This window comes from Candoia aspera, chromosome 7, assembly GCF_035149785.1.
Source record: "Candoia aspera isolate rCanAsp1 chromosome 7, rCanAsp1.hap2, whole genome shotgun sequence".
In the NCBI taxonomy this organism is placed as follows: Eukaryota; Metazoa; Chordata; class Lepidosauria; order Squamata; family Boidae; genus Candoia; species Candoia aspera.
In genome coordinates, this window is record NC_086159.1 from 70,678,482 (window position 1) to 70,698,140 (window position 19,659).

Here is a 19,659-nt window from a genome sequence, read left to right on the forward strand (position 1 = left end):
GTCGTGTCCAACTCTAGGGGGCGGTGCTCATCTCTGTTTCAAAGCCGAAGAGCCGGCGTTTGTCCGTAGACACTTCCGTGGTCATGTGGCCGGCATGACTACACGGAAAGCTGTTACCTGCCCACCGAAGTGGTACCTATTAATCTACTTACATTGGCATGTTTTCAAACAGCTAGGTTGGCAGGAGCTGGGACTAGCAATAGGAGCTCACCCCGTCACGTGGATTCGAACCACCGACGCTCCGATCGGCAAGCTCAGCAGCTCAGCAGTTTAACCCGCAGTGCCACTGCATCCCTGAATGGTGGGATAGTAAGTTGAAATACAAAGTAGTTCAAGTATATAGCTAAGCCATGGAAAGTGCTACTATAGGATATACTATACTGATGGCTACCAAACTGGATTTCTTTGTAAGGGGATTACACAAATGCACCAAAGAAGAGATGACATTCCATCTCCTTCTACATTAGCTACTTTAGAGATATGATGGCCCAAAGCACATCAAATCAGAGCTTTATCTGCATGGTTTTGGCTGCCATCTTGACTCGCTTAACTCCCTCCCCACAGATCCCCTGATGTAAAAACAATAAAATGAAATAAAATTCATGGAAGAGAACATGAACAGTGCCTACTCAACATAATCAGTCTATCTTACTCCAGATGAAAGGGTTGTCATACCTGTGTCCAGGAGAGTACTCTGGTATTGTAGTTGTGGGAACTGAACACTGAAGTGAAATTTGATTGACCCTTCGGGGCTTTTAGCTTCTTAGATCTATAGTTTCATCCTCCCTCCCATAATGAATTGCACAGTATAAACAGTTGGGAAAAAAAGATTCTTGGATATATATTTTATTTGAGTGGTTTAGAATATCATACAGTAAACAAGATTTCTGTAAAAGTTAATTTATCCATAGTGGTGTGTTTCATAAAAATAGTTGCTCACTTACAGCTTTTCTGTGACTATTAATACATGGAATTATATTTATAGCAATAGAGCTGTACAAGGTAAATTCACAGCTAACACTACACAGAAATATTATTCAGAATGGGGTTTAAATGATGTCTTCACGGGTTATCAATTACAGCCGCATAAAGCAGTGATCTGCACAGAGGAGGGCTGGACAGTGTGCAAACTGAAGTTTATGCAAACAAAATTTCAGTTTTCTCCCCCTTTGCTGTTTGTTCCTGTTCATTATATGAAGGAAGTGACACAGCAGGACATATCCTTCCCTGCTGATTAGAGAAGTTCTGTCCACATTTCAGATTTAATAAATTAACAGCAAATTATGCCAAATGTCTAGGCTGGGAATAAAGATATATCTCTATTTTTTAAATTAATATATATAGACAGATATTCTATTTTGTAAACAGCTACATATCTTTGTGCTTTCTTAAAAAAACTATAATGGGACTAGATCTTAAATACGCATTTTGTTTTCAAAGGTGCAAAATCCTTTCTTCTTTTCATTCTAATTTAATAGAAAGATAGCTCCATAGCTCCTAAAGAAAATAAATGAAACACAGGTAACTCTGATTGTTGGTTGAGTGGGACTAGCAGTGTGGTGACCTGCTGCTTGGCTAGTATTCAATCACATTTTCATACCCCTCTCCAAATCAAAACTTCCGCTGATCTTAAAAGTAACTGGATTCTGCCCACCAAACAGTGTTACTTCTGAGAAATGTGAGGGTTTGCCCCGGAAATCTTTTCAAGTTAAATAATAATTTTCTTTTTAAAAAAAAAATATTATTACTGAGTGCTGCTGCTCTTGATTCTATTGCTGTTGCTTAAAAAAATAGCAAACCTCTCAAAAATAAGAGTTGATTCATGGAGCTCATTGAGGAAGCCACACTTCATCAGTGTGCAAATGAAATGTTGTTATGGCATTGAACACGTGAAATTTAAAAGCAAGAGAGACACAGAATATGGAAGGAAGAAACACGTAGTTGCCTGGTGGATTTATATAATAAAACAGGACTTTTGTGGACATCTATTTTAGACTTTCTAGAGTGTGATGGAGAATAAAATTCAAAGACATTCATATTAAAAACAAGCTGAATTAGTATTTAGACAATTATGAGTTCCTGCAGGAGACCAAGGCTGTTCTGATAGGAAACTTCAGTTTTTAATCTTTGAAGAATCACTCATTACAGTGACCCAGCAATTTTATGTCACAATTACCTATGTGAAACCTATGTGATGTTTGGGAATCCAAATCTATAGGTGTGCCTGTATGCATGCGTGTGTGGGAGAAATCTATAATGTTGCTTCTGAGGCTAGATTTCTGAATACAATTCCACCCTCTTTTCTCAATGTACAGAAAGATGGTTTGTACACAAAATGGAAGTAGAAATGATTCTGCTTTAGCTAATCCACTAGGGTTGTTCACCCGGCATAATGAATTATGCTACTAATATTGGGCAGTTTTTCCAAAGTGTTAACAGTAGAGACATACCATGGATTTACAATTTCAAATGGTTCAAACCCCTGTCTAGATATGTTGAGAACTATTTATTTACAACATTTAATTCAGATAAAATATTCTATTTCACTTTTAACTTTCTCCGTGCAGTTTTATTTAAGGCGATGTTCCAGTTTATGATTGCTCTAACTTCTTCCAGTTTCTTATATAAAGTCTGAATGAAAATCCCAAGGCCTTCATGCAGTGGAAAACATCAAACTAAAGCTACACTGCACTGTCTTTGTGGGTCAACTGTCCTTCATATTATTTTGGTTTCTTCCATAGCTGCCAAAGTCTCTGAAATGAAACTGGGGACATTAAGGTCACAGTTAGATACAAGAGTGACTATATCTTCCATTAACTTATTAAGACGTTATGCATGTTGTCATAGAATTACACATTACTGTTTTCATTTTTCCATATTTTGAGCAGGTATGTATATGAGTTAAAATAAATTAAAACAATGTGAGACAGAAATAAGAAGGATGTTCTGCATCACCGTGAAACAATGAGAAGGCAACGTTAACAGTTGACTTATCTGCTCATTGCAGAAGTGCTAGATTTTAGAACACCAGGTAGCTTATCAGAACCAGGAATCTTCCATGGACCTGGTGAGACAGTTGCCTTCCGAGCTGTAGGATTGGTATTGTGTGTTGTAATGGAATGAACATGTCCCTTCCGTGAGAATTCACTGGGCTTCCGGTCAGATTCTTTCTGGTTATGATCCATGTCACTTCCATGAGAGCTGCAGCTATTGCTACTGTATGTCTTGGTAGCACCAATGGAATCCAGCTTGACATGTTCGGCTGCTGCAGCTGATTTCTTCTCTGCAGCAACTGTGACATAGTGATCCTTTGTTCCAAGGGATCCCCCTCTTTTGCTTTCCAGCCACTTGGATCTCCCAACCCATTCATCATTGAGTCCAGCACATCCATGTTCTCTGACGCCAGCCTCGGCCATTGTGTTCAGTCCCGCTACCTTAATCTCTGGCAGCGGCCTGCCACTTTCACTGGTCTTACTCTTGCCTTCTGAGCTTCCTTTCTTCAAAACGTCTTCATGCTTTGACCTGTCTACCTTCTTAGGACTTGCAGATCTCTCTGTCTGTTCACCTAACCTTTTCTTTTTGTGGCCATTTACTGAGAGCTCCTTTGGTTTTTTTACATGATGTTCCCTCTTGATATCCCAAGCTGATTCTGGGTTTATCTGGCGGGAAGGGTCAGAAGATTGGGCTAGATGTGATGAAGATAATGGCGAGACAATGTCATCAGGGGAAATAGTTACTTCCGACAGACCTGGGGAGGTGGCAGCGGGAGAACTCCAGGAGTTTGGTTCGTCTGTTTTAATGAAGAGAAACAAGGTTATTTCCACAGCCCTTTGTAGAATATATATTACAATGCCTAGTGGTTTAACAGAAAGTAACCTCTGTAATTTTCAAAGGCTTGGTGAAAAGGAGGGAGGGGACCAGAAGAGAAGTAATTTTAATCAAAATTTTAACTTAGGAATGGTTGCTAACTTTTCTATGTTTTATGTTCTTCTAAAGTTGCATGTTGAGAGCTACATATCTCATAACAGAGTTTTTTTTCTTTACAAAAGCTAGCCAAGGTGGGCTCTTTGAATAGAGACTCTAAAGCAGAAGAAGAGAGATAAATGCTTGGCTGTTTAGAACTCTTGAGTTAATCATATCTGCTCTCTGGATATATTTTGGAATGGGGATTTAAGAAGAGGATTGGCCCAAGGGAAAATATTACTGGATCCATCCTTCTCCTGTGCCACACATGTAATCCCCAACACAACTGTTTGCCCAATATCTTTATTTTTTATACTTCTAGTCAATTCTTCAGAATGAATATTGGCTCTTACCATGTAACTTTGATAATCACAGTGATTATGATGCTAGATTAACCATTATGTACTATTCTATGCAACAGAATTGAGTCCATGAACTATACTGTAACCCTTGGGAAATGCAGCATTCATCACTGAAATATGATTGCAGCTTATTGAACATCACAGTTGATACTGACATGCATGTTCAGAGCCAGATTTTTAAATTATATTGCAGATTCAATTAATTGGCCTTTCAATGGTCATTTCAGGTCTCCCTTAAGTCTTAGGCATTTCATTCAAGCAAATAACTTCTATGCATGGAAAAAGTTTGCAAACAGGAGATGGCAAGACATGATGAAGTGGATTTGTTCATTTCATTGAGTATATCCATGCAACCCAGAGAAATAATGATTAAAGTTATAGTTATAAGCTTGGACAAACAAAAAAATGCATTTAAAACCATCCCATCCATAAAGTAGGACAGGCTTTTAAAGAGCTTTTTGCCGTGTAACACTTTGCCTCTTTTTAACGACCTTCTATCCCAGAGCACTATTTTCCACTTTCTTCCAGCTTTATGAATAATGTACACACATTATGGATATTAATGCCACATATGTTGATAGTATGCATGCCTTTTCCTGGACCAAAGAACTTTCCACAAAGAGAATGAGCAATAACTGAAGATCATAGTAAATCAGAGGTACCAAAAATTCAGTGGATTAACTTAACTTAGTTGAAATTGAAATTAATGGGACTTAACTATATTTTGATGGGTTGTCATTTTAATTCCAGATGTTACTGATAGAGCATATACAATATCTTCTGTAATACATGTTCCCAGCTTTAAAATATTAATAATAACAACAACAACAGAAAAGCAGGGCTTTTGGTTTTTTTCTTTACCTCTGATCTGGATGGAATGTGTTCTTACCCTCTCTTTGTACACTTTTAATAAGGTCACCGGTCCCCTACTTGCATCTGCATGCATATGACCTTCGAACAGTCACTCACACCCTTGTTATCTTTCATATAGACTATTGCAATGCACTCTACATGAGGATACCCTTGAAAAGTATCCGGAAGCTTCAGCTGGTCCAGAATGCAGCCGCGCAAGCTGTTTTTGGTGCCCCCCGAAGGGTACATGTAACACCGCTGCTGCACGAGCTGCATTGGGTACCAGTTTGCTTCTGGATCCAATTCAAGGTGTTGGTTATCACCTTTAAAGCCCTACATGGCATGGGGCCAGGTTACCTGAGGGACCGCCTCTTCCCCATTACATCAACCCGTCCCACCTGATCGTGCAGAGAGGGCATGCTGCAGATCCCGTCTCTAAGACAACTTCATTTGGCAGGGTCCAGGAAGCAGGCCTTCTCTGCAGTGGTGCCTGCCCTATGGAACATGCTGCCCCCGCAGGTGAGACTGGCCCCATCGCTCCTGGCCTTTCGGCAGAGTCTGAAGACCTGGTTCTGCTGCCTCACTTGGGGCGGAGAGGGGAATAGAGCTACATGGGGATGGCTGCTATAGACCACTCCTCCCACATTTGGACTGTTTTAGATCCTTGTGCCACTTGGACTTTTTTATTTTTTACGCTTATTTATATTATTTATTATTGTAATTTTATATTGTGGATTTTATGATTTTTGTTTTAATTGATTACTGTAAACCGCCCAGAGTCCCCCGAAGGGAGGAGATGGGCAGGGACAAATTGGATAAACAAATAAATATGTACGTACAGGTACAGACACACACACACACACACACACCCTGTTCTCTTCTGCCAATGACAACAGTGAAGATGGTAAGGATTGTGGAGGATATTATTTTCATCAAATTTCTTGGTTTGCAATCTTTATATATCCCTGATCTGCAAGACTATTTTGCTGAACAAAATCAAACCTATTTCTACTTCAGCATGCCCAGTGCTGAAAGCTCAAACACACAGCGTCCGCAGGGTATGGTTAACAAAAAAGTCAAGATGGTGGCCATGATGGTGTGATTGAAACTCTACCCTTTTTTAAATGTGTGATACACACATTAAAAAAAAACAGGTGGAACTTTGATTGCATCATTATGGCTACCTTCTTGACTTTTTAACCACACCCTCTGGATGCCCTTGCAACCACCACCCAGCATTAATTACCATCTGCAGCTTGGAATGTCTTTGTTGGCCCACTTCACATAAGCTGATCTGGGTGCTGATTTTTGTGAATGTGTAAGTGTCCCTGTCTTGGATTAATTAGGAGTTCAAACTGAAAAGATGTCACTGTTTCTGTAGGGAGAGATGCAATATATCTGTGTTAGCTTGGCACACGGGTTGATCCTTTTGCTGTGCTGTTCTAGGGAAAACCAGGGAGCAGCTAGATTAAAGTGTCTTTGTGAATATAGGCACATGGACTTGGGCTGGTGGAAGCAAACTTCCCCAGCTGCAAATCCAGTGCACTTTTGGTTGGGATTGACTGTTGGTGGGGAGGGCAGGACCGGAACCTTCTGCAGGCTTTCTCTACACGGCTCACCCCAGTCCACCCAGTTTGGCAATGGCCCTTGACCTTTTGCTTAGTGTTTCAGTGGACAAGAGTGAGGTCAGGAAGTTCACCACCAGCAGCCTAGTTGCATATTCTTAAACCTTGATTCAGCCCACTCTCCACTGGAAAATACATCAAAAGTGACTGAATGTGGTATCTTTGGATGCAAGTTAACCAAGAGCCAAAGCAGAGTTACATCAAACCTTGTAGGGAGGACAACGGAGATACATTCAGGCTCACAACCTGTCATTAGGTAATCAAAACCATGTAACTCTCCTGCTCAGAATGCCTCTGACTGGCTGGGTTCACTTAGTGAAGGACTTGATCAGGACCACTCCAGCTGGCAAGTTGATTGCCTGCTGAATATAGTGCCAGGAATGTCCAAGATTGCTGCCACAGTGCAATGCATTTTGTGCCTTGAGGATTAACTCATGCAGACCACTATGACTATAAAACTATACCTATAACATTATAACTATCTATACAGGACTTCTCCCCTTCTTCTCAATTTTATCATTTCAGCATTTTTAAAGAAAATAAAAACAAACAAAAACAACAACCCCACAACAGAGGATTCCTCTGTGAAACATGAAAACAAGCAGCAGTCTCCATGACTGTTGTTTGATTTAATGTAACGGGGATGGGGGTGGGGTGGGCTAACATTAAATAACAAAATTAATTTAAACATTTTGAAAGAGTGTAAATAAAAAGAATGTAAGTAAAACTAGAAACATTAAGCAATTCAGAAGGCCATTAGTTAAAGCCAAAGATAATTCAATAGATAAGAAAATCCAGGTTTTGGATGTGGCAAATAATGAAATTAAGAAAAGGGTTCTGTGAGGTACACATTCTTACCCAAAGGAAGAGCAAGGAGTGGCAGAGTTGGGCAGGAACTGAGGCAAAGACATTGTCTAAAGGGGCTCTGTGGTAGCCCACTGTCCAGACTGAATCTTTTGCAAGGTGTTTTCAAACTGTCTTAATTTGGACATGGGTGTATTGAGCGGGCAAAGACATTTATTAACAAATAAATAAAAATTCTTCTTAACCTGCCATAGATTTCAGCCCCACCTGAGCACAGGGCAGAAGTAGCTTAAATGATAAGCTCAGACATGGCCTCAGTTAAATGTGGCTGCAGAGGTGGAAAACCCTTGTTACTCCCCACAGAAAAGTATAAAAGCAGCATGAAGAAGTTAAAAGGAAGGTGCTGGAGAGTCACATACTTTTCACCTGGAAAGCGTGCAAAAGTACAGACGCAACGCAGCTCTCCTTAGAAACAGCTGTCTTCCTAAAAGCAGTTTACAAAGAGCTCCATTTTGCTATCCCTTCAAACCATTTATTCAGGGAAGTGGAAAGAGTTAACTCATACAAGGTATTCATCTAATCAGTACTCACTGAGCCAAAGCTGTACTAAATTATCTACAGCTAAATAGTTATCTGGCACTTTCAGGCCCAATTTCACAAATTATACAATCCTTGCCTTCCCAAATTGCATCTAATAACACAATAGGTCTTGCTCTGGAGTTATTAAAATGTTGATGGTGAGAAGACAGAAGGTGTGAGATAGGAGTAACAAGGGCTATGTGTGAACAAAGCTAAGTTTTCTGCAGTTGAGAATATTCCAACCCATAGCATAAACAATTGTTCACCTAGTTCATTAAACTACATGCATTTTTGGTGGTTTCTGGATTATGTTGATCTCATATCTTGAGATATGGCTCCACTTGAACAGTATAAAGTCTTTCTTCCTGCCCATAATGTATTCATTACTCTTTATAATTTTTCATTGTGTTAGCTACTTCTCCCAAACCAGAGTCCTTCAGAAAGGCTGAACTTCTAGGAGCATGGGATATCTGACAGTTGCAGTTTCAGGACATCTATTGCTAGATGGCTAGTTGCCAAAACATAGTGGATAGGTAAAGTGAACATATGAGAGCCATATCGTTGCAACCTCCCTGGTGCAGGTTCTCAGCTTTCAAATTGTCCTATGTATTAGACCTGAACAACAGGCAAGTTTACCGCATATACTCTTATATAAGATAAACTGGATATGTTTAGTTTGATGAGACTGAATGCAAGTAAATAAGTACAAGGAAGGCCTTCTGCATAGACTAAAAAGAAAGAAAGAGCTACTTCTGCTGATGTATCCCATTTTTTCCTTCTTTTATCCTTCAATGGCCACAGGTGTTAAAGCCAGCTGCTACAAATCTAAATGGTTGAAGGGCTGGATAAGGTAACCTGGAGGTGTATGGGTAAGTTCTGGGGATTCGTTTTTTTCTAATTTTAATTGTCTCCTAATGCACCTTCCAAGCAAGTCTCCTCTTTCTCTGGATAAAAATGCCCAGCCTAATATTACTATACATTTTATTGTTTCTGTGGCTGTCATGATTAACCGTGCTATGAAAATACAGTATATCAGAAATGACAAGGGTATATCATAGAATATTAACTTCATGTGATTTTCTGCTCAAATGGAACTCTGCTCAAACAGTTCATTGGGATTTGCTCAACCATCAATAAGATAACTTTTCTTAACATATTTTGATATGAAAAATACCCCATTTTATGCTTTATGGCCATTAGATTAATGGTTTTGGTCTTTTCAGCTTATAGGTAAATTCTGAAGATATTTGTTAGCACTTCTGAAGCGTATCCCTTTGCTAATACACACAGATACTTATTTGTTTCCCTCTCTAAGCCAGAATATCTCAAAGATAAATTTTACAGCATTCCTAGCTAAAACCATTTGCTTCCTTATGTTGGATTTTGGACAGATTCTCAGATATGCTGAGAATGCTGGCTGGGGAATTCTGGGAGTTGAAGTCCACACATCTTAAAGCTGCTGAGGTTGAGAACCACTGCTCTAGATATTGCAGAAACAACACATACACATATATACATACACACACATGAACATGTAAGTTTGTGTGTATACACAAACACATACACATTTACAGAACCATGGAAGCATTTTTAGCTCTTCATTCCCCTTTTAATCATGAATCCCTCAATCATTTCATTTATCTGGCAGTGGGGGCAATTTAATTAATTAATCAATATATTAATTTTTATAATCAGTAAACCAGAATAATTATTCCCATCACAGAAGGAAGCCTAAACCAAGGCACACTTTCTTTAGTGGGAGAATTCTGATCATGTGATTAGCTATTATCTGATTCCAACTTTAAATCAAACTCCAAGCACTTCCCTTAAAGTCAGAAATCCGCTTCTACAGAAATCTTTCTGAAATGTCTAAAAACTGTCTGTGTAAAAACCCAAATATGCTCCATTACAATTTTATTGGTGAAGTGAGGAACTGCCAGGAGGCAAATGTTATTCTTCAAAGCAGATACAGCTAATAAAGACCACAATGTTTTTCTTGTATGGCAAGAGTAGTGTAAAATCACAAAACATTTAGTCTTTGACCATCTTAATTCTGGCCTCCTGCAGCTTTTGCTTCATCAGATTCTTCTCAGTGTGAGACTGTTTAGCAACCTTCACACTGCCCTTTTAAAACAGGAAGAGAGATATAATTAAACTACCTTCAGCTTGACTTGTTAACAGCTAGAAACTTAGTTTATTCAATTAAAAGCAACTAGCAAAAATCAATCAGCCCCTAAATCATTCCATCTTTATTCATGATATCACAGAGCTCACCTTCCGCTTTTGTCCATCTGGGATTCTAGTCAGCATAGTCTTCCCACTCCTGCGGCCCTATCTTCTGTAATTCTCTCTTGCTGAACTCAAGTTAGATAGGTATTAAAATAATAAGGACCTCAGGGAGCTCTTTTATCTCTTCCTACAGGACGCTGAGCTCAAGATTCCTTCAAATCTCTTATGACCTCATCAGAAATGGAGATACTGCTTACCAAGATTGGAAGGTAAATTTGATATGAAGTGCTACTATTTTTTCAAGGCAAATTGTCCCTTCTGATAGTTCTTTGCTGCTTCAAATAATAACCTCCTCTCAACCACCCAATCACCTTTTCATTGGCTATTTTTGATGGCAGTTATGGAACTGTTATTCCTCTCTCTTCTCCAGGCATTTTCCCACTTTAAATCAAAGAGGGGAAGGAAATGGAAAGAGAAACATAGACAAGGGGAATGAAAAGTGGCTTCCTAGCAGCTGCGTAATTTGGGAAGATGTGCAGTTCAAACCTCATGACACTTCTAATGATGTCAGTAAGAAACACAGGACTCCAAACAGAACTCAGATTGATTAATCTATTTTCCATTGGAGGGTGGACAATACCTTGGTTTTTCAAGCTTAATTTACCTGCTCATTGCTAACTGTTTGGCCATATGCATCACAAGGAAAACACAGAACTTCACTTGGAGAGACCATTCTACAGGGCTTACAGAATCGGTGCTCATGAATGCTTTGTTTAAATTAGAAAAGTTTTAATGGAGAAAAGAGAGAAGCTTAAAAAAGAAAGAAGAGAAATGTTCTAGAAAATACAGAACCCAACAGTACATCTCCAGAACACATCCTAATGAAAGGGATAAAACAGGAAGTTGAGACAAAAATTTACAAGTTCAAGGAGAATATAGTCCTAATGGAATTCTAAAAAGTGACAAGTCCTGTTTTCTGCATTCACTTTTACCAGATATTTTAGAGGACAAAATCTTGATGTAGAATAGGATGAAAGGTAACAGAAAATCACTGCGGAATTAGTTAGTATGGATCTCCTCATTCTCATATAGACCCTATTACTGAATTTCTACTCTCACACTGCTTACGTTCATCCACATTATTTCCCGATTCATAAATTATAGCCAAATATTAAAAAAATCATGGATGTTAAACACTCTTTCTACTTCCATGATCATTTATCTTTCAACAGTAGAATTGACAACTCTTATGTCTCATAGCAAAATCAATCTGAACGTTGACTTTTCTTCAATTCTTGATTTGGATAGATACATATGCTTTGGTAATGGTTTTACCACTGTGCTACAAGTTACAAAATGACAAGTGATCAAGCTATATGTACATATATTTACTGGTTACATTTATATTCTCTAGAATTCATTATGGAGCTCAAATGGATGTACAGTATTTTCAGTTCTAAAGTATATTCAGCCTCCCATTAGATCTCGATCTGTTTATTTGCAGGAAAGTTGTTGGATGATATGTCTTTGTGCCATGGAAGTAGCCTATAAAATTATGTTTACCAACCCAACTCTATTATTTTTCAACTTTCAATTCTATTATCTTTCAACTTTCAACTCTATTATCTTTCAACTTTCAACTCCATTATCCTTCAAATGCCATGTAACTTGAGACTCAATTCCACTTTTGATTTCTTTTATATGTGGATACAAGTTGGATATGTTCTTTATGGGGTGGATATATCCCCAAGTGAAAGGGGCTGAATTTGCTGGAATTTACATATCAAATATCCTTGCGAAAATGCTATTCTACTTCACAGTAGATCACTCTTGGGGAGCTCTGCCACTCCAACTGTTCATATTAAAGTATGGTATGTTCAAAGCAATTAAAAAGGCAATTTTCACAATAATAATTGCTTTTTTTATTCAAATGAGTTCTGCCTAAGGATGAAAAAAAAATTCTTCAAGTCTATGTTTTATGCAGAGCCAAAGAAAGGCTGCAAAACCTATACCAAAAGTTGGGACATAATTAAGAAATATAATGAATTTTAGATAACTTTTATTAATATAATTAAACTATACTCAGTCATTAGAAGTGTCCATAAATAACTTAAAAATGGGCAATTAATAAAATAAGCAATTAACCTTATCATTTACATGAAATATTTAGGAGATGGGAAGTGTATAATATATTAGCCACAATCCTATAGACAGGGGTGTTTTGTGGGCAATTAATAAATTAAGGGAGGGTCAAAAAAGTCAAGATGCTGGCAATAAACATGTGATCAATGTCATTTCCTTATTTATGTGCATTGTGCATGTTGCACACAGGGAAAGGGGTTGGGTTTTGATTGTATGATCATGACTGCCATCTTGACTTTTTTTGACACCCACCCACCCCTACACACCCATGGACCTCCCCACCTATCAGCTTAGGAATAGCAAGCAGGTCATTTTATTAATGATACACAGCCAATAAGAGCCTAACCTTTTAAAAACCTCATAAAATATTCAGTTAGATACCCAGAAAAGATGTATTTAGACAATATTATTTTTCTATAAGCCAAGTTCTGAACAAATCTTTTGGCAAAGCACAAGTCCCTTTCCTTTCTTTTATGTGAGCAGACAAACATATTGGGAAGATTTCCACCAACTACAGTTTTTTGTTTCATCCAGTTAGGTACTCTGGGATTGGTAGCTACAGAAGCCAGGAAATTTGAAGTTGGTTTTAACCGGATGTATTTTAAACCAGTTAATTGCAGTTTCCCAATTCAGAAAAAGTGGGCAACTATAACTAAGAGAAAGACTTCCTCAGCTGTTTGCATTCTTTCAGAAGGGGAGAAACTGATGCAATTGAGTCCCTTTTTCATAGTTAATCTGGTATATAATTATTTGATTGGAGCCCAGGTTTTATGAAATTCTCTGCAATTCTTTTCATTTTATTGAAGAGTTTTACATTACAATCCTATAACCTCCAGCTCAGAATTCCAGGGACCAAGGACAAAATGAAATTCCCTGAAGCTGGAAAGAGAGTTCCAACTTCAGAGGTGAAATTTGAAATTGGTCTCACCTCCTGGTACCTGTGAAAACACCCCCAGCCTTTCTTTCTCTGATATCTGGGTTCTGACATTAGAAGGAAGTAGGGGAATGGAAAGAGTTTGCACTTAAGGAATCCATAGTGCTCCCTCCTCTCCAGCATAGTGCTGAGCAGACTTGCAAGTGGTTGGAAGTGTATTCTTCCCACTGTTTGCAAAGGAATGGCAACTGAGAAAAGTTAGCTGGGAAAAGAGGGGCAAAGATCTCTGGGCCATCACTTCTGTCCTACCAATCTGTTACCAACAAGGAATTGGAATCCTTCAACCCTCCAAAGTCAGACTAATCTGAGATCAATAGGATTGCCATTTAAAATAAGTTTTGCTCAAACACACTTTTTGTTTAAAATTCCTTTTTCCCCAAAACTAGAAAAAACACAACTTGATAGCCTGTGATACCTGGGCTGCAGAATTCCAAAGAATTACTACAGCAGTTGGCAGGAAAAGATGAAAAAATCACCTTACTAAGCCTTTGCTGATCTTGAGTGATCATTTGAAGATATGGTAGCTTTAATTGTTCTAACCCATGACATTTCTCCTAGAGTAATTCTCCTTTTTACTACTCTGTCTTATCCTATAGCTTCCTGCCAATAACTTTAACAATGTTGGCTTGAAGAATCATTATTCTTCCTCATCGTAATTCTTTTGCTCAGTTCTTCTGTTTCCTATTGGTCTGCCACACTGAATATTTTGCATTCTCAGTGTTTATCTATTTCTCCACATATTCCTTTTGTTTAAGCTTCCTATTGTTGTAGCCTTGGGTACATTGTATTGTGTTTAGTTATTCACCTGATACGTTTGGCTTTACAGACCAACCCCTGCCCCCTTACCAAATAGGCTACTCACCCAGAAGTTTCCAAAGACTTGTCAAATCAGATCCTGTGTCTGCATATCCTGTGTGATTCACCAAGTTAAATCTAGTCTGTCAATTTGTCAAGAGTTTCCTGCCCTTAGTTTTGTAGCCCTTGGCAACAAAAGACAATAGTTTTCTCAGATTCTTGATGGGATGCTAAACATATCTGGTGTGTCATACCTTGTGTACCATGCTGTCCAGATGTCATCTAACAGATTATTAGTCGACAATTACTTTTACAAGGTTCTCTTCTAGAGGTGGGTTCCCAAGAGTATACTTTATCCCCTCCTCAATTAATACAATGAAAAGAGGAAGTAAAATCCTGTTGCTCCAGTGAGATTTTTGTCAAAAGATGTTCAGGACCTTAACATTCTTTCTTTACAAGAACATATTTAGATAATAGCAGCTTGGAGCTGCTCACTTCTTATGGAAACCATTTTCTGATCTCACTTTCTTTGTTCATTCCACCCTGTGAAGGACAGATATAAAGAACATCTGATGCAAATGTCACTAATAGAGATTTTCAATTTTCTGCTAGCTACTAACTATAATAGAATTCTGATTTTCTGCTAGCTACTAACTATTGACTGAATTTTGAAATTTCACCTTGAATTGTTAGCTGAGACAGAAGGGAGCCAGAATTTTAGGGTAGTATATTTTAAGGGAGAACTACAGCACAAAGTTAGTAATTGCTGTTTTGATTCATTGAACTGGCATATACTTCTGGAATGAGGAGGCATGAGAATGTAGCAACTGAGAAAGAAATCCTAATGTAAAAAAGACAACACTGATGGCTGCTTTTCAGGGCATCAAGTGGTGGTAGAGCAAAACTGTTGGGGGACATATTCTTACTGGGCAAAAGCTTAAAAAGTACTAGATGTGTAGGGTAGCTGAATTCAAAACAATGCAAGTTTATGCCATCTAAGAGAATAGGCTGCAAATGGTCTATCAGAAGTCCATGGTGACTATCCATAGATATTTGAAGGACCAAATCTCTCCCATTTTTCTACCCATCCTGTAAGATCCTATAGGTTGGCCTGCTTCAGGTCCCATTGATCAAGCAGTGCCAACTGAAGGGAGCCAGCAGTCGTGTCTTCTGTATCATGGCTCTTGAACTTTGGAAGAACATCTTACCCAAAGCTGGACAGCCCTGACCCTGCTGCCCTTCAAGACAGTCCTGAAGACCTGGATGCCTCAGGGTTCACAATATATCCATTGTGAAGATACATATGCTGGGTAAATGGCTAAGAGCAATTTTCTTCCCCTGGTATGACTCTCTTACTACATCCCCATTGTGCTCCTGATGTGGAAGGAAGGAAAATATTATTTTGCTCTTTCTCTGCCTTTTTTCTGTGCTGTTGATTGCTCCTGGACTATTTCTCAGTCTCTTCTTTCTTTTCGTGGGCACTGGTCATCCATCCTGCATGGAATTCAGAACAAACTTCCCCTGTTCAGTTTAGTTAGCTTCCCTCAGTTAGTTGCTTCCACCACTACCATCTTGCCTCCTGGTAGAGTCTCTTTTATTAGTGGTTTAAATGTATTGTTTTTGTTTTTAAATCTTATAGGCTGCCTAGCAGGTGGCTCAATAAATTTCAATTATAAATAAATGAATTTACATTTAAATTATAAACCAGCAACTGTGCACCTCATCAACAATCAGTTCCCATATCTAAGTTGGGATCCTCCCCCCAATCTTAACCCACTCTGTTGATCCATGTCCCCGCTCCCTCCAAAGAGACAACCTGAGATCAGGTGAGAGACCATTTTGTTCTCTGCTTTGCCTTTTGCCCATAGTCCTCTGTACTTCAGAACGCTCCAAGGAATGAATAGATCGGTCCCTTTCTGGTGTACTTTGAGGCTACTTTCTATATTGTTTAACATTTTCCATGGTTTTTCTCTGTGGGTGATATGGGTGATACTTTTTGATATGGGTGATACTTTCTCTGTGGGTGATACTTTTTGAATTGCCATGGATTTCCTCCTGAAGCTTTAGGTGTCTAGTCAAAGCCCAATAGGACCTATCAGTGATAGGGTAACAATCATAAGGTAATCACCCTCATAACAGCTTTCAACTGAAACTCACACGAGTGTCTGCAGGGTGTACTAAAAAAGTCTAAATGGTGGCCATGATGGGGAGATCGAAGCTCCTCATCTTCCTCATGTATGATACACATAAAAAAGGCAGAGCTTCAAACACTCTGTCATGGCCACCATCTAGACCAGGCTTACTCAACCAGGGTTCCGTGGAACCCTAGGGTTCCGTAAGAGGTCACTAGGGGTTCCCTGAGAGATCATGATTTATTTAAAAAATTATTTCAAATTTGTGCAACTTCATATTAAACAGGTAAGTTTCATTCTTTATTTTTAGTTTAAGAACACTGTTAATGCATATATACAGGCCTACACATGAAACAACTATAATAATTTTGTAACTTCTGGACTATATTTGAGTCTGAATGTGCAGGGGTTCCCTGAGGCCTGAAAAATATTTCAAGGGTTCCTCCAGGGTCAAAAGATTGAGAAAGGCTGATCTAGAATTTTAACACACCCTGTGGACATCCCTGGAAAACTCAGTAAATGGAAGGCAATTGTTTCTAAGCTCATCAAATATAGATCTCTTTCAAACACACAACCCCAAGCAACAAACTCTGAAACCTACAAATGTGAGATTTGATTTTCTTTCCTGGTACCCATTCATAGCTTCATATTATTATCCTTTGTCTCAAATAAGAAGATGGCACTTGCTCACTGTACTATATCGTCTTTGAATTTCTTGAGTACTTCCCATTTTGTGTCCTTAATGATCAAATTACTTCTCTACTTGAAAAGATATCCAGAATTTTTGGCAGCTGGCTTTATAACAGGCTTGTCTGAGAAACTGATCTTCTTACAATATTACACATTTTTTGGAACTCATGAATTAGCTACAGCAGCACACACTGAATTTACAACACACATACACAGCCATCCCATAGCAGGCATGCAGTAAAATTAAGTATACTCTCACTTCTGATTATGACATTTAAACATATAATGCCTAATCTTATATGGCAAGAATATATCAATTATTTATTTGTTTGTATTTTGTTTTTGTCCAGATCAGCTTGTATTAGAGACTGAATTACAAAATCAATCTGCACTCATTTTTTTTCTTAATACTGTACAGACATGGCATCCTTGGGGGAGGGGGGGCTCAAAAAAGTCAAACGATGCATGTTAAAAGAGGGGTGGGGTTTTGGTTGTTCTGCTTTGGCTGCCATCTTGACTTTTTTGTTTCCCCCCTGCCCCATGGATGCTACTAAGTGTAATGTCTGGCCTACTTCTGCAGTATACCAATCTGTTCTTCTGACATTATTTCCTACTGAATATATTTCTTTTAGTATTTGTTATTGTTAATAATTTAAGTTTATATGATGAGAATGACTGGTCTATCAAAACGTCAATTTTGTAAATGTAATTTGCAACTTCAGAAGACATTTTGAAACAATGTGAATTCCTGATTGAAGTCAGACCCTGCTGGTGCTCATAATACATTTCTCTAATCTTTGTTGTTGATAAGGTTGGGAAAAAAGTGCCATATTCGCAAAAAAGGATGTTATACAATACATGTTATTTATTTACAACATTTGCAAAACTCTCCAGACTGAAATGGATCCTTTTTTAAAAAAAACTTTTCAGACACTGCCTTAAATACCACAGCGTGTCTTTGATAAAATTCATAATATAGTAGAATAGAAATTTGTCAAAACATCTATGTTTAAATACATATTGGTTTCTTTTTCATTGTAAATGGCAACAGAATGATTTCTGATAATTCTAGTCCTTTATTCAGATTAGATAAGAACAAAATATCTTTAGCCTTGGGTTGCTTGACATAGGGCAGTACATAAATTTTTATATAAATTGTTTTTTTTTCAAAAGTCTTTATTTTTTTTTCTAAAGGAGGTTAATTCCTAACTTCTCTTCCCTTTTATTTCCCCATGTAGTATACTGAATTCAGATCACTCCTTTTAAAGACAGAGTAAGCACAGGTAGGGTAAATGTTCCATTAATTTTCCTATGAGTTTACTACTGTCAATCTCAGATTACATTGAATGAAATGCGTAATTGCCCAAGGAAGCTCATTCTGTACCAATTAAAAAAAGACCAATGAGAGGAATATAAAAGAACTCCAATGAACTAAATAATTTATATATGTGGGTACAATATAGCTTCTAAAGGAAGATATAATCCATGTGACTGAGCCTGTTGCTTTCGCTGAACTAGCTGTGCTAAAGCAAGAAGTTAGCAGTTGAATTGGCAACTTGTACAGATGAAAAAAGCAGCTTATATTCAATGTCCCAGTGCTAATATATCATCAGACAGAGGATAGAAGTAGCTCTCCGCCATAAAGTACTTAGCATAATGGTTAACCCAGCTCTAATATCAAATCAATTTTATAAAGTTTGAAAAAAGGATTGAGTAAAATCAAACACCTTAACATCTATAGGTGTCTCTGTGTCAAAAAAGTCAAAATAGCAGCTCAGCCATGAGATCAAAGCCCCACCTTTTTAATGTGCATCTCATATGTTACAAATTGATCTTGTGGTTTCAAATGCCATCTTGACTTTTTTGACCCCCTGTGGCAGACACTTGTTGGCATACACAGAGACAGCAATGAAAGTAAAACTGAAATAAGGAAAGGATGTTCACTTGGCAATTACACAGCAATGATTTTCTCTTTTAATCATTTCTATGCAAGGAATTTCATACAAAGTTAGGATAATTACATCAAGTTACTGGAGATCATAAGGTATTATAAAGAACTGCATTGTTCATTAATTCTGACTCATTTGCAATGACATTTTCAGCCATTAAAACATACCAGGTCTCAACCAGAAACTTGTTTATTCATAATCTAAATTGTTTTTTTCTGGATCCTAGACTGAGTAAGGCAAGTGCATTTTCACATTAAAAGGACATTATTTTAAATAATGTGTGTGTGTGTGTGTGTGTGTGTGTATATATAAATTAGAAATTAGAAAAATATATTTTCTATAATGAATTTGAGGTTATTCATCCTGGTTCATGAGAATTGTTGTGCCTAAACTGTATTATGCATTTTAGTTTTAATAATAGATAAAAAATAGTTAAGAATAAGCCCTGAAATGGAACAAGATTTTTTTGTAAATGAATACTCTACACAATTCCTTGAAGGAGAATTGCATTTGTATCCCATGGAAATAAGATGGGATTTAAGCATTCTCTTCTATTTTTTACACTTAACCAATTTCACTGGACTATCTTTGTGTCTTCATGAT

At 37.9% G+C, this 19,659-nt stretch overlaps 1 protein-coding gene across 1 annotated transcript in view; it reads right to left on the reverse strand.

Moving 5' to 3' along the window:
* Positions 1-830: 830 nt before the first annotated feature.
* The window catches only part of MAGI2 (membrane associated guanylate kinase, WW and PDZ domain containing 2), a 713,008-nt gene continuing 694,179 nt past the window's right edge, over positions 831-19,659 (reverse strand). Inside the window, exon 22 of the mRNA XM_063308087.1 lies at positions 831-3,790. Within this exon, the coding sequence (XP_063164157.1) occupies positions 2,991-3,790 (800 nt within the window). The 3' untranslated portion in view covers positions 831-2,990. The remainder of the gene's footprint in view (positions 3,791-19,659) is intronic.